Source organism: Melitaea cinxia, chromosome 3 (genome assembly GCF_905220565.1).
Source record: "Melitaea cinxia chromosome 3, ilMelCinx1.1, whole genome shotgun sequence".
NCBI classification, from domain to species: Eukaryota; Metazoa; Arthropoda; class Insecta; order Lepidoptera; family Nymphalidae; genus Melitaea; species Melitaea cinxia.
Window position 1 is genome coordinate 12370671 of NC_059396.1, and position 16478 is coordinate 12387148.

The 16478-nt window shown below is 34.9% G+C and overlaps 2 protein-coding genes and 1 long non-coding RNA gene across 3 annotated transcripts; 2 read left to right on the forward strand and 1 right to left on the reverse strand.

The window, feature by feature from the left end:
• Positions 1–2644: 2644 nt before the first annotated feature.
• Positions 2645–8090, forward strand: LOC123669179. Its single transcript, XR_006745704.1, has 2 exons — positions 2645–2778; positions 7924–8090. It is a non-coding gene; the product is annotated as an uncharacterized LOC123669179 (long non-coding RNA).
• Positions 8091–8288: 198 nt separating this feature from the next.
• Positions 8289–13723, forward strand: LOC123669498 (adenosylhomocysteinase). Its single transcript, XM_045603104.1, has 4 exons — positions 8289–8464; positions 8905–9095; positions 11854–12006; positions 12664–13723. The coding sequence occupies exons 1-4, from the start codon at positions 8443–8445 to the stop codon at positions 13588–13590; spliced, it is 1293 nt and encodes a 430-aa protein (XP_045459060.1). The 5' UTR covers positions 8289–8442; the 3' UTR covers positions 13591–13723.
• Positions 13721–15954, reverse strand: LOC123669499 (39S ribosomal protein L15, mitochondrial). Its single transcript, XM_045603105.1, has 3 exons — positions 15374–15954; positions 14511–14665; positions 13721–14428 (listed from the first exon to the last, which is right to left on the reverse strand). Exons 1-3 carry the CDS (start codon positions 15473–15475, stop codon positions 13801–13803), a joined length of 885 nt encoding a protein of 294 aa, XP_045459061.1. The 5' UTR covers positions 15476–15954; the 3' UTR covers positions 13721–13800.
• Positions 15955–16478: the final 524 nt, after the last annotated feature.

A 16478-nucleotide genomic window follows, 5' to 3' on the forward strand; every position in this document is an offset into this window, starting at 1 on the left:
ACCAGCACTAACGCCATACTGTTTTTAAGTTGTTTTATCTTATGTTCAAGATAATCAAGCGTACACCAGTCCACCTCATGTAGTTCACCTCAGTCGTAGTAGTGAAATGAAGCTCATATTTATCAACTTTGAAAATTAAAAATGTTAAATCCATCCTTTCAAAGTCATTAACAATCATTCAATCTAGCAGAAATTTAAGTACACGTTAAGACACATGAGATCGTAACACATGTGTTATAAAAGTTTATTGGCAAAGACTTTTTTACTTCTCTCAGTTACCATTCACACGAAAATGATTTAACAAATCATAATTTGGAACTGGCACGATTAATATTGGAATAATATACCAGTATAGGAATTTCTTTCTTAATGAAAAAAGAAAACCCCAAAAATTTATTCGTCATATATATAGAAAATAATTACATTTTAAAAACCAGTGATAGATACAACTATCACTGGTTTTTAAAATGATATTAAGTAACATTTAATTTTTAACATTATAAAAATTATAATTATGTAGTGTCATGGGACACCAGGTAGGAACGAAGTTCCTTCGTATAGTATAGAAGCAACACAATTTGAAAAAAAATGTTAAATTTTATATACATAATTATATTGTCTAGTTCTTTTTTTTTTAATTTTGTTGATTGGTTTTTAATTAAATACATAAAAGTATTTAGGAAATTTAGGATTTTAGAAAATAACAAATACCGTAAAATAAAATAAATCACATAAAATAATAATAATAATAAAAATAATTAAAACTATTAAGAGAAATAAACATGTCTTTATTTATTTTTGTCGACAGTATAAAATTACATAAATAATTCTAAATAAAGTTTACTAGTAATATTTTAGTTTTATAAACGTAATATTATACAGTCGTGTGACTGATATTACGTCACTACCGTTATATATTTTTCTTACGGTTTTAGTATTACATTTTTTTCAGTTCGCTCGCCCAACCAAATGTCAAGCCTGCCGTAAGGAACTTCGTTCCAATAAAGTCCATTTTTATAATAACATCTTATCTTTGTATCACTTTAAAAACCTAATTTCCCTAACCGAGTACTTGAATTTATCGATAATGCATATCGACAGTTGTTACAACCACGGCCGTAAGCAACTTGTCAGTGTAGTTGCGGCATGTCATTATAATGTAATGACACAGAATGTATCTATGTGTGTGTGAAAAATGTAAGTGTATTTTTAATTTAGTATGTGTGAGTTTCGTAGTAACAGACGATGTGAGGGAATTAGATAGTTTGCCTGTGTTATTTCCCCCCCCCCCCTCCCGCCCCGCAATCAATGACAGACAGTTTTGTATCGATAAAAAACGCCATGGCTACTCCCCTCCGTGTTGCTCTTTGACATACACTACTCATTTTGCCGCCCCTACCGACCTTTGGAATTCGATATCCTATTTCCTAGAGAAAATATGCTTCGTTTTACCCAATTTCATAATTCCATAAAACAATCGAATCGAGGGAAAATATATTTCGGTCGAACATTTTTTTTTTTTTCATCTTATAACAATGTTTCAAAAATAAAATTTAGACATAATTTCCGCCGTAGGCTCCAGCTGTCCTACTGTACCATTACTATACTACGATACTACGACGCCGCTTTGGCGCAACGGTTACAGCCATGGATTGCACCTGTTGCGCTGGCGGCTGTGGGGTCAATCCCCGCACATGACAAACATTTGTATTGGCCATACAGGTGTTTGCCGTGGTCTGGGTATTTGTGCAGTCCTTGTGGGTCTCCCCACCGTGCCTCGGAGAGCACGTTAAGCCGTCGGTCCCGGTTATCATGTACACGTGATAGCGATCGTTACTCATAGTAGAGAATATATCCGCCAACCCGCATTGGAGCAGCGTGGCGGATTAAACTCTGATCCTTCTCCTACATGGGGAAAGAGGCCTATGCCCAGTAGTGGGATATTCGAGGCTGAAGCGTTCGTCTAGCTTACTGGTACATTCGCCAATGTCAGCATCGTCTAACGTCTTTATTATTTTAGTCTTATGGCGTTATAATATATCATCATATCCCCCCCTCTTCCCGTGGGTGTCGTAAGAGGCGACTAGGGATAACACAGTTCCACTACCACCTTGGAACTTAAAAAACCGACCGATGGCGGGATAACCATACAACTGCTAGCTTTGAAATACACAGGCCGAAGATGGGCAGCAGCATCTTCGGTGCGACAAAGTCGGCCCTACGGTCACCAACCCGCCAGCCCAGCGTGGTGACTATGGGCAAAACACATGAGTTCACGCCATTTTTGGCTCGAACTTGTGGAGGCCTATGTAGAATAATGGACTGCGATAGACTGATGCGATGCGATATATTAATACGCTAAGGTTATGATGTTTGCCTCCCTTTTTAGAAAAAACTTAAAAATTACTCCACATAAATTATATATCATTTTATAGATAATTGCTTGCTCTACCGGCATCAATAACTAAAAAAATTATTATCGTTTTTGTTTTTGTAAATTAATTAATTATTAAAATTATATGTATGCCTTACAATGAGACTCAATACAGCAATGCTGCCATCAGACGGCTTTAATTATGAAACAACGTCAACATGATTGACGGTCGGTAATTTTTATGTTCATTTTAAATCAACTCACATTTAGGACTCTACTTTATGGTCGAGTGTTAGTTACAAGTGCTTTGTATTGTTATTGTGTAATTATAGTTTATCATCAATATCTGTTGTAATATCTGTCTGTTTTGGTTGTGTTGTTGCTTATATTGTGATTGTTTAACTGTAAGTATATATTAAATTACATTTTCGCAATGGATGTCGAACCGCCAGATCCTGGTGGAGGTTATGATCCTGAAAATTTAACGATCCCATTAATTAATAGAAAAAGGCGTCCAAATATTGATAATTTAACAGATACAAATATATCTCAGTCCAAAAAAGCTGTGACTTCTACCTTAACATCACCTTCTATGCAACTTACGTACATTCACCCGGATTTTAATAATGAAAAGTTACATTATTCTGCAAATGATTCCGCCCCTTTTGTTGTCCATGTTTCAAAAAGTGAATTAGAACCTAATAGTGGGATGACACTCCGACCCATACAGTTTGGACATTTTTTGTTTAAAAATAATATAAAAAACGTGGTTATGGATGGTATTAAGAGGATAGGTCGTAATCGCATCTCTATTGAGTTTAAGTCAGCTGACCACGCCAATTCCTTTTTGGACTTACCAGCAATCAGTACTGCGGGTTACATAGCTTCGGTCCCCTCCTACAGCGTTTCTCGTATGGGAGTTGTTAGAGAGGTGCCCGTTGAATGGTCCATGGAGGAGTTAGTAGAAAATTTAGAAATCCCAAATGGTTATGGAAAAGTAGTTAGAGCACGGAGAATGAGCCGGAAATCATTTAATGAGAATAATGCCCCTGTATGGATCCCTACACAGTCTGTTGTTCTCACATTTACGGGGCAGAAACTTCCTCCCCGTGTATTTTGTTTTTTTACATCATTACCCGTTGAAACTTACATTTTACCTATTATTCAATGCAATAAATGCTGCCGTTTTGGACACGTAAAGGCACAATGCAGGTCTAAAGCTAGGTGCTACAAATGTTCTGGAATGCATGATGGAGAAAATTGCTCAGTCCAAACCCCCTCTTGTCTGTTCTGTTCCGGTCATCATAAGGCCAATGACTCATCCTGCCCTGAACATTCCAGACAAAAATCTATTAAGCTTGTTATGTCACAGGAAAGCATTTCTTACCTTGAAGCGTCTGCTAGATTCCCGCAAGTCAGGCGCTCATTTGCCGACTCAACCAGAACCAATTCTCCCACTTCACCATCTACTAGTGTTATAAGACAACCATCTCCTACAACATCTTCCTATAAAAAAACTGTAGTTACACAGCGACGTCCCTTATTGCCTACAAGCCCTGGTTATGATCATCAAGCCCACCAGGCAATTATCGAATCCCCTCCTTCAACCTCACATAATGGGTGTGCTATCCCACAAAACACAATCTCACCGAACGACAATCTAATAGAACAATTAATTTCTCTTCTTGTTAACATGATTTCCCGGTTCAGTGATACCGGCTTACCGTACGATACTCTCAAAAACTTAACTCAGCTGACTTCTCTGTTAACTCAAAATGCCCAACCAGATCATTCAATGGAACTGTCGTAGTGCCCGAAATAAAAAACAAGAATTAATTTACTTATTAAAAAAACATAATCCATTTATTGTTGCCATCCAGGAGACGTGGTTGAGTCCTGGTTCTCATTTTAGAGTGCCAGGCTTCTCAATCCTCCGGGATGACAGGAATGATGGAAAAGCTGGATCAGCCATTCTGGTGTCCAGTAAATGTGTATATTCCTTAATTCCTACTTCATCGCATAGTGATGAGATTAATGTTGTAGCTGTGCGTGTATTAAATGTCTCTTTTGTAAGTGTATATATTTCTAGGCCTAGCCCTACCCTTCTTACTCAATTTTCAACAATTTTGTCCTCGGTACCTTCTCCCATTATTGTTTTGGGGGACTTTAATTTGCACCATATTTCTTGGGGTTCCTATTTTTGTGACAATTTATCCTCTCTCTTCCTAGACATAGTTGATAATAACAGCTTAGTAATACTTAATGATGGATCACCCACTCGTCGGGTTCCACCATTACAAAATCCTAAAAGTGCAGTGGATATATCACTTGCCTCCTCTTCACTCTCATCCCAACTCTCCTGGACAATTCTCCCTAACTCCTGTGGTAGTGATCATTTCCCTATAGTCATCACTTTTACTTGCTCACCTAGACCCTTTATAATAAATTATCAACCGAGACAAAAATTTAAACTGAATAAGGCTAACTGGACCCAATTTGCTGTAACTTCAGATGAAGAAGTATCGTATATTCCCTTAATAAACCCTAGCAATGTTCATTCACTGTACCCTCTTTTTAAAAATGCCCTTTTAAGAACTGCAGAAAAAACAATACCCATCAAAAAATCTTCCAATTTTCGAATTTCCTCTCCTCCATGGTGGGATGCTGAATGTACAGATGCATGCAAGCGCCGCAAACGTGCTGAGCGCTTGTACTCTTTATCCATGACCACAGAAAACTATTTGGCCTATAAGAGAGTTGCAGCAGAAGTTGCCAATATATTTTCACAGAAGAAGAAGAAAGGCTGGCAAATTTTTTGTGAAAGTATATCTCCTTCCTCGCCCCCCTCTTTAATTTGGAAGAATATTAAAAAATTTCGTGGCTCCTTTAGAGTAAGTGATAGCCTCCCCTCTAATGATTCATCAACTTGGATAGATGCCTTCGCACAAAAGTTGGCACCTCCATATGTACCCTCTTTAGAAAACTGTAGTATTTACCTAAGTCCCCCATCAACAGCCTGTAGTGATTTTGATGGCCCCTTTACTGTGGAAGAGTTTCGGCTGGTACTGGGTACCTTGAAGGACTCTTCGCCAGGGGTGGATTGTATCCCGTACTCTTTCATTATAAATAGTGGTGAGTCTGCTCAAAGAGTCTGCCTGACATTCCTAAATGAAATATTTCAATCTGAGACCCCTCCAGAGGAATGGAGAACCCAGATTATTATCCCTATATTAAAACCGGGTAAAGATGGTAAAGACCCTTCTTCCTATCGCCCTATTGCGCTATCTTCTACACTGGCCAAAATTCTGGAACACCTCATCAAAAATAGATTAGAGTGGATAATGGAGAATAAGGGTATACTAGCAAAGACTCAATTCGGTTTTCGGAAAGGTTTTAGCACAATGGATAGCCTTAGTATCTTTGTCACAGATATCCGCATCTCTTTCTCGAAGAATGAGAATGTAGTAGGAGTATTCCTTGACATATCGTCCGCATATGATAATGTCCTACTTCCGGTGCTCAGGCAGAAAATGCTACAGCTGAGTGTCCCAGTGAAGATAGTGAACTTTATTTATAATTATTTGTCTCCCCGTTCCCTCATAGTTAATTATCAAAATTATTCCCTCTCTCCTAGATTAATTTGGAAAGGTCTTCCCCAAGGTTCGGTTCTTAGCCCTCTCCTCTATAACATCTACACTTATGAACTGGACCTTTCAGTCAGTTGTTTCTGTAGAGTTTTACAATATGCGGACGATTTGTCGTTGTATACTTCCTGTAAAGATATTACAGAAGGTTCGAATCGCCTTAATTCGGCCATTATCTACCTTAACGAATGGTTAGACAGACATGGGCTTTCAATTTCGGTAGAAAAGAGTAGTGTGGTCATATTTTCCCGTGCAAGATCTGTCCCTGACATTGCTATTACTTCCAATAACCGTGTTCTATCAGTTAAAAATAATGTAAAATTTCTAGGAGTTTATCTCGACTCTAAAATGACTGGCATCCCACATATTCATCATGTCCATAAGAAGACGGAAAAAAACCTTAATATCATTAGATCTTTGTCTGGGGTCTGGTGGGGTTCCCATCCATACTCCCAGAAACTTTTGTATAATGCCCTAATTCGTAGTCACTTCGATTACGGATCTTTTCTTCTTGAACCCTGTAGTAAATTATCATTAAAACTGCTAGATAAAATACAAGCTAAATCACTTCGGGTCATAATTGGTGCTATGGCATCTTCTCCAATTAACGCACTTCAAGTGGAGTGTGTCGATCCCCCCCTTCATTTACGCCGGCAGTACCTATCAGATAGGTTTCTCTATAAGGCATTGCAATCCTCCTCTCATCCTATTATAGACAAACTTCATACACTTACTCGACTTACTTCCTCTTCTTCCTATTGGTCCCATAAGGACACTCCTTGTCTTGTAAAATCTTTTAAAAAATTTGTTAGTCTTCCATGCCCGATTGTTCAGTTTAACCGCAATCCCCTTTATGATACTCCTTTTGCCTCACTCATATTTTCACCAAATATTATTCTCAATCTTCCTATTGATAAAGTTCCTCCTTTAGCCAACTCACAATTCAATACAATTGTCAATAATAAATTTAGGGACTGGCTTCTTATTTACACTGACGCCTCAAAACTATCTGACATTGGATGTGTCGGAGTGGCAGTATGGATTCCGAGTGTAAATGTCATATTAAATTTCAAATTACCACCGGTGGCTTCTGTTTTTACTGGAGAAGTTTTGGCCATCTTCGAAGCACTAAGATTTATTGAATCGCATAATCTTAATAAATCAATTATATTTTCAGATTCTAGAAGCTCTTTGGAAGCCATCCAGTCTAACCAATTTAGGTCAAAATCCAAATTCTCTCTTATTTTCAAAATTAAACAAATTCTTTTTTCTTGTCATTCTAAGAATATTCAGGTTGCTATTGCTTGGATACCAAGCCATTGTGGCATTACAGGAAATGAAAGTGTAGATTCCCATGCTAAGGCGGCTACTGTTTCCGGAGGTCTTAGCCAATTTAGGGTTCACTGTCAGGACCTCATGCCACTAGCCAAAGCTCACTTAACATCAGAATGGAATAAGCTTTGGATCCATTCTAGCAGAAACAAGGGCAAGTATTATGCAGAAATACAACAACTAGTACCCAGCAAACCTTGGTTCTACAAATACAGAAAAGCAAACAAACCAGTTTGTTCCACAATATGTCGTCTCAGACTCGGCCATTCATCTACTCCGGTTTTCTTATCTAAAATTAGAGTGAAAGACAGTTCACTTTGTGAGTGTGGACTGGACGAGGGCTCTCCTGATCACATTTTCTTTACCTGTCCAAGGAATCTGTCCTCCCTTTACGATTATCTCCCCTCTGATATACCGCGCCCTATCGACCTTAAATCTGTTCTGTCATATGTACATACTCCATTTGTAGATATTCTATGTTCATTTATCTCACTAAATAATATTAGGCTGTAAATTGTTTGTCTTATACTAACCCATATATGTTTGTATATATTTGTTTGTGTCTTGTTTTAGGTGGATCAACAGATTTTAAATTATTCTCTTTCTCTGACATAATTTTGTAATCTCACAAAACCAGCACATTAAGTAGAGTCAATTTCAAAATAACAGAACAAATTCAATCACTCGGATATTGGCAAATCCTAGAGGAAGCTAGAATTTAAAAGAAGAAGAAGAAGAACTCACATTTAAATACTTTTTTTTCTGCAATTTCGTAAAGTGATAATTATTATACTTATTTAGTGCGAATTATTCTAACGGGTATAGCTAGTTATAATTATAATACTTATAATAGAATGAATGAGTCGCGCTAACAAGATCTGAAACGTGAGTTTTGTTTTTGACTGATATAAATTGAAACTGTATCGTTGATCGTTTCTTTTCGTTCTGTCTGTCATACCGATAACCACGCTCTTTACCGGTCGTGGTTTTATTTTTCTGTTTTAGCTATAAGGCAAACCATAAATATCCATTTAGTATCCACTTGGTGTATTATATTATTTTCTTTTTAATAATATAATCTTATCTATAAAAATGAAGCCACCATACAAAATTGGTAAGTGTTTTTATTTCTTTGGTTATAATAAATCCAACTACGACGATACTACTTCACGACTACTAGACGAATATACTTCAAATAAAATACTGTAATTCTAGGGAGAGATTAGATTCAATGTTCATTTGCTTAAAATTATCTTTTTGTTGTGACTAATTATTCTGTTTTTACACGATAGTACTGAGGTTATATTTTAAATGTAAATGAATTTGTATCCATTAAACCAAAATATTTTTGTATATCTCATAATATTTTAATAATAGCATTTGATCCACAATGATTTAATTAAGAAACTAAATTAAAATCAGAACCATAGTATTAAAAATATATCTTAATTATGTTTGTATTCACTGATAACATGATGATAATGAATATCTATATAATCAAAATCTTTATTTTATTAGGATGTTGTAAATTGTTAAAATTCAAGTTTGTTTTAGCTGATGAAAAATTGGCCGAACTTGGCCGCAATGAAATAATGCTTGCCGAGAAAGAGATGCCTGGTCTAATGGCTTGCCGCCAGAAGTATGGCCCAGCTAAAATTTTGAAGGGAGCTCGTATAGCAGGCAGTCTTCATATGACAGTTCAGACTGCTGTGCTTATAGAAACACTCATTGAATTAGGAGCTGAAGTGAGTATTTTTTTTTAAATATTGTGCAATATTTGTAATGAAAGATGTATTTTTGTATTTAACCTTATAACTGGTGACATAAAAATATAGTAACATAAGGGATGTGACGTCTCACTAGCTTATGACTTTTAAAGTATTTTTTGTTCAATAGTTCAATTTAATGGAAGGAATGTAATGAATACATTCAATAGATGTAATTTTTCTTTAGTTTTGCTAAATAAAATAACACTACCAGCTAGGAGTACTTTTTAGCCTTAATTGGCATGAGATCATTGTTCTCGGTTTTTTCCATAGGTTTATACAAGTAATGCAGAGCTTAGCTTTTTTTGCATAAAATATAATATATATATAGAAATGAATGTTTGTATGTTCTTTATAGAATCGTATTTGATCATGTCAAGATCTTCAGCAAAGTGTTATGTGTGAGCCCACACGTGTTTCTGAATTGGTACGACCAAAAGAAAAGGCATAGTAATGCACGCAGGGTAGAGCTAGTAATATATATTAGCTTTGTGGCTACAGCAGTAAAGAGTATAGCCACCCCCGCTTTTCCCGTAGGTGTTGTAACTGGCAACGAAGGAATAACACAGTTCCACTACCACCTTAGAACTTATAAAGCCGACCGATGGCAGGATAACCATCCAATTGCTGGCTTTGAAACACACGAGTGTGTCAAAGCCAGCCCTGCGGTCCAACTCTCCTGCTCAGTGTGGTGACTATGGGCAACACACATGAGTTCACGCCATTTTGGGCACGAACTTGTGGAGGCCTATGTTCAGCAGTGGACTGCGATAGGCTGAAGTGATATTATATATGGCAAAACAATGTTTGCTGGGTCAGCTAATTTAGTATAAATTATTGGCAATATTTAATACATGTCACAGGTGAATCTGTCATTCTGCTCAGCTTAGATGAATAAATTCTTCATTACTCTTTTGACTCCATCAACCAGAATACACACTGTTAATAACCATAACTCTCATTATCGACTCCCCGTATTTTAAGTCTAAGACATATAGAGTATTTGGTGAATTGATCAAAATCATAATATTGTAAACTTAGATTTAGATTACACTTATAAGTGTCAAATGTATATAAGTATCAACGTCACTCTTAATCTAGAGTATTTTAAAACACCATAGCAGAAGGTCATCAGCATCTTGATTGGCTGCTAAAGTAAAGTATTAGTAGAGTTACATAGAAAGTGTAGCTTGTAGTTATATTACATTTTCTAACTATTTTTGCTTTTTTATGCAACTAAATGTGAAATGGAGACAGTTTTTCTAAATATATTTTATATTTGATTGAACTAGTCATATAATATGTCCATATTTTTAATAAGAGCACAGAGGAATCACATGAATATACAACTAATGACTAAACTGTCCTCTTCTGTGCTTTTTTCTACTACTAAAATAAATGTAGTATGAGTAAGGAGTGCTTAGAACATGCAAAACAAGCGTAGTTGTGAGGCATCATATCATTGGTTAAAGGTTAATGATAAAATACATGAAACACAAAACAGTATTTGTTTTTTCTTTGTGTGCACCGATTTTTTTTATTCTAAAGCAGATGTTAGTGTTATGATCCTTTTAAAATTTTAGCAAGATTTGAGAAGTTTTTGAGTATCCCCAATGTAATGTAAATTGAAGTTGGGTTCTCTTTATTTTAGAACAAACACGATTATATTCAACAAATAAATCTGCTATTTTTGTACAAATTATTAGTGTAAATTGTGTCTGTTCTTTTGAATAATATACATCTTACCCAACTTTAAGTGTTAATAAAATATGTAGATATTATGCAAACTAAAATTAAATTTATCAACTAAAATTTTTGTTGAAATTCAAGAGGAGATTCGTAACTATAAATTAAATAATTTAATAAAGCATATTTATCACTTAGTTTTTAGTTACTAACTATTGTATCTGGTTGAGAACATTTTAGTATTATTAACTGTAGTTTTTAAATATTGATAACAGCAATAAGATAAATATGTATCGCGCAATCATTGCTTCTTTTGAAGTAATAATTATCATATCTTTCAAGTATCTGTTTCAATATTTTCTTAGTTCACCTTTGATCTGCTGTTTATGTCATCAACTATAAAGAGTACAAAAACTAAAAAAGAGCGTAGGTTTAAAAAATTACCATAAACAATTGGTCTTATCAATTTAACCTTTTGACATGAGAATTTCATACATATATCATACATATAGTTCATTATAAGGGATGTGACGTCTCACAAACTATTGCTTTTTTTGTAAAAATTATGCATATGCATTTTATATCAAAATATTAAGAGTTTTAAAAAAATTCTTAATATTTTGATATAAAATGTAATAAAATATTTTTTTTCTTCATTGTTTACATAAAACAACTGACTATGACTTGAAAGTACTTTTCAGCCCTAATTAACATGAGATCTGTTTTCTCATCTATTTTTTTTTTTGTGACGAAGTCTAATAAATTGATGAACGTCGGCTTCATGCATGCTCATGTTTTGTTATGAAGTTGTCACATTAAATTATCGTCCGTAAACCAGCTTTACAGACAACAAATTTTTCTTACCTTCTAGAAGTGAAAATTTCACTTAAAATTCTTAAAATCGTTGGACTACTGTGCATCTGTCTGTCTGGTTGCATTTTATTATTTGACATCATTTTATGATTGGTTAAAGTTAAAACATGACAATAATCGTTCAAATAATTTAAGCTGTCTGGAAGCTAAAATTAATATAATTTAATTTTTCCTTCAGGTTCAATGGTCAAGTAGTAATATTTTTAGTACACAAGATGAAGCTGCGGCTGCATTGGTTGCTGCTGGAATTCCCATATATGCCTGGAAAGGGGAAACTGAGGAAGAATATATATGGTGCATTGAACAAACACTTATATTCCCTGATGGAAAGGTAAATAAATGTTTTTGCTTGATTTTTATTTTATTAATTTTTTTTTTGTTTTAACACTCAAAAATATATTTTTAAATTATTATGATATTTGATATAATTATTATTAATATATAGGTTGTTCAACTCATAATTATGTTCCTTCGAATGGAGGGTTCTGTTAGGAGTTATAGATCACGTTCAAGGTGAAAAAAAAAATTCATATCACTTTTTAAATTTTACTTTGTCTTAATATATACATGCTACTCTGGTGACGTACTTCTACATAATCATCCAATTCTATTTTTCTTAGCCCTAAATTACGTCGATATAGTGAAGTATAAATAATAACTGTTTTATATACAACTAAAGAACTATATGGAATTGAATCATTTTTCTCATAGAATGTTTTTATTGTAAATAATAACCGTGCTTACATGCTCACGAATGGTATCTTGCGGATTGAAACTATTAAAGTAGCTTTGAATTGAATTTTAGAATAATTAACATTCAAACAAAGCCAAATTAAAGAATGGGTTAGGAATTTTTGTTTCACGCGGAACATCATCTATTATTCCTACAGAACCCCCATTTGGCAGAAAACGTAGTTAGGAGTCGAACACTGTATATTTACAGTATATAAAATTATTTCAAATACTTAAACTTTTATTTTCTTTTTAGCCCATGAATATGATCCTTGATGATGGAGGTGACCTCACAAACTTGGTTCACACAAAATACCCCCATCTTTTAGAAGGTGTAAAGGGTATTTCGGAGGAAACTACTACAGGTGTACATAATTTGTACAAGATGTTCCGTAGTGGCCTTTTGAAAGTTCCAGCCATCAATGTTAATGACTCAGTAACAAAAAGCAAGTTTGATAACTTATATGGATGCAGAGAATCTCTACTTGATGGAATCAAAAGAGCAACTGACATAATGATTGCTGGAAAAGTGTGTGTTGTAGCTGGATATGGAGATGTTGGTAAGGGATGTGCTCAGGCATTCAGGGGTTTTGGAGGCAGAGTTATTGTTACAGAAATTGACCCAATAAATGCACTTCAAGCAGCAATGGAAGGCTTTCAAGTGACAACTATGGATGAGGCAGCTGAGGTTGGACAAATCTTTGTAACCACTACTGGTAACATTGATATCATATGTAAAGAACATTTTATAAAAATGAAAGATGATGCAATTGTTTGCAATATTGGGCATTTTGATTGTGAAGTTGATGTTGCTTGGCTGGATGCTAATGCTAAAAAATTAAATATTAAACAACATGTTGATCGATATGAACTTGAAAATGGTAATCATATTATTGTTCTTGCTGCTGGAAGACTTGTCAATTTAGGGTGTGCTACCGGACACTCTTCATTTGTCATGTCAAATTCTTTCACTAATCAAGTTTTGGCACAGATTGAACTTTGGACTAAACATAATGAATACCCCATTGGGGTTCACACTCTACCTAAGAAATTAGATGAGGAAGTAGCAGCATTGCATTTAGACCACTTAGGTGTTAAACTGACAAAGCTCACACCTAAACAAGCTACATATATTGGAGTTCCAGTTGAAGGGCCATATAAACCTGACCATTACAGATATTAAATGTAATAAAAAAATATATAATTGTGTGTTTGATAACAAAATGAAATAACTTTCACTACAGTTTTTTCTTGGGATAATGGCATAATATATGAAATAAATATGCTTAACTTGTAATAAAAAAATTAATAAATAATTTGAACTTTTTATTGACCACAATTATTCTGATAAATAAACCAACACAATACCAATATAATTAACAATTAAATATCATCATGATGAATAGAACTGTAATAATTCTTCATCTTTAGGTTTCAAAATGCATTTATCTCTTAAATTAATTACCCAACCAGGCTCTAAGCCATAAAATATTTGTCTTGGATCTTTTCTTTCACATAGCATGTTATAATTTTGATCGTTCTCCAATACTGGCAATTTGTAACCATATTTTTGTGATAGCCTAAGCCTTTCTTGAGATATCTTTTCTGGGTCTGCTAAATATCCTCTCATTTCAGCACTAGTATAGTATTCGATGCAATCTGGTGGTGGAATCATTCTTCTGGGTATTGCTTGACCAGTTTGAAAAAAAGATTTTGGGTTTTTTAATAACATGAGACTGTGGGGATCATAATATGCAGTTGTTATTACTCCACCATTCTTCTCAATAGCAGCAATCACTGGTTCGCTTACCCACTGCACTTCAATATTTATTTTTGCAGCAAAATTATCCACACCTTCATCTGTTAAATGAATACCAAAGTGTTTCTGATCAGGAAAGAAGTTATAAAGACCTGATCTAACAATACTTGCTATGTCTATGGGATTATTTATATCCAAGCGATTTGTGTCTATTAACTTTTGTATTTCATGTAAAGAGATTGGAGGGTACTGTCTCCTGTGGCTGCAAAAAATAAGGTTACAGATAACATACATTTTTACAAATAAAGAGATTATTAAAATTGTACCTCTTTAAAAACACTTACTGATGGCCTTTGTAGTAGGGTTCATGAGGCATTCTAAGATAAAAGGGATTATTTCCTGTTTCATAACCAAGTCTCATATAATTCTGACGCTGACCAGAGCCTTTGTTACCAGCACCATGTTTATCCCCACCATGTTGGCCGCGGCCTCGTTTTGGCTAAACATAACATAAAACAGTTATAGCCCTATAAAGAGTTTTATTTAGATTAATAATAATAACTAAATATAATTGTCTACTGGGACCTGCCTATTATCACAGACAGGACTGATAATGGCGAGCAACCCTGATATTGTGGTGATGGATAGGGCACGGTCGAGGGCGTATTGGTGGATATCACCATCCCGGATCTTGCGCACGAGATTGTCGACATGTTTTATGTGGGGTCCGCGTGAAATCATCCCTATCGTAATATTTGCCAACGGTTTGATCCCAGTTAGCCTCGCTCACCATCTGAGGATCCGGGACGGGTCGCTTGCAGCCAGGATGCAGAAGACGGTGTTACTTGACTCGGCTAGGATTGTCCGCCGGTTTCTCAGCCTACAGCCCTAACCCCCTATATTTTTATAGTATTTATTATATTACACGTATCTTATATATATATTAACCGGGTGGAGTGACATCCAGTACAATAATAATAATAAACTCTTTATTGGACCATATACTTTACAATTTCTTAACTTGCCAAACTGCGTGACTGTTTATTAGGTTTCGGTTCTATAAAAAAAAAATCTACTGCATAATGGCTTTGGTACAATAACTATATTACAATATCAGAAGTCAATCTATTTAACGTTTATGTAATTAGTGAATAGATAATTAAGTATTAAATCTATTTTGTATTATCTTTACTGAAATATTACTTACATTTCTTCGGGACCCTGGATTATCACGAATGTTAGCTAACGACAGCCTTGGCAAAGACCGCAACATTGAAAGCGACTTTTCAGTTATTTGCCGCGACCCCATAGTTCTTATAATATTATATTGTACACACTATTATAAATTTGTCTACACTTTTTAGGTTAAATCAATTATTTGTGTTGTGTCAATGTTGCGTCACTTCAAAAGAGTTTTTTTTTTTATACATATATTTGGCATCCCACGGTTTGCGCATATGCCACTAACAAAAGCAGGGAAACTTTTATCACGATTTAAAAGGACATTACTCACGGAATTGGAAAAGGATCAGATAGCATTACTACGATAGGATAAGTATAAGGATTTATAATTTCAAATTATTATTTAACTGGAAAATAGATGAAGCTGTATATATATCAGGATTAGAACATGAAAGAAGAGATTTGATAGAAGCAGGAAATGGTACATGGATGGAGACCAGATGATTATAAAAGGAAAAAACGTCATTCAAAGGGCAGGTAAAGAAAATATGATTAAGATCACCCACATCCCCATAAGCACACAAATCTGAATCAATTATATTAAACCTGGCCAAATGTACAGGTGTGCATACATGAACCAATCTCATTCGAGTAATTGATGAAGTAACTTGTTTACCAAACCTCAGAGATGAAAACCATGGCTTACTAGGAATATTAGGTTGTAAAGACTTAAAAAATTTCCCCTTGATCCTCCCACTAGTGCCCCAAGCTTTATCCCAAGTTTCCTTGAGATAGAACCTAGGCAGCGTAGTCAAATCATGGCAGTAATTAATGTAAGGATGAATGTCACCGCACACCATAGCCTCAATAGCTAGACGATCAGCTAGAACATTACCAACAATATCCACGTGTCCTAGAATCCAGGCAAACATCACGACATATCCTCTTATACAATTATGTAAAGCAGTTCTAATATTAAATATTACAGGGTACATGGGTTTAGATTGAAATGGATATCTTTGAATCGCCATTAAAGCGCTTTTAGAATCAGATAATATAAGGGTTTTTTCTAATTTCATTAACAAAATGTAATCTAATGCTTTGAGAATACCGAAACATTCCCCTGTAAA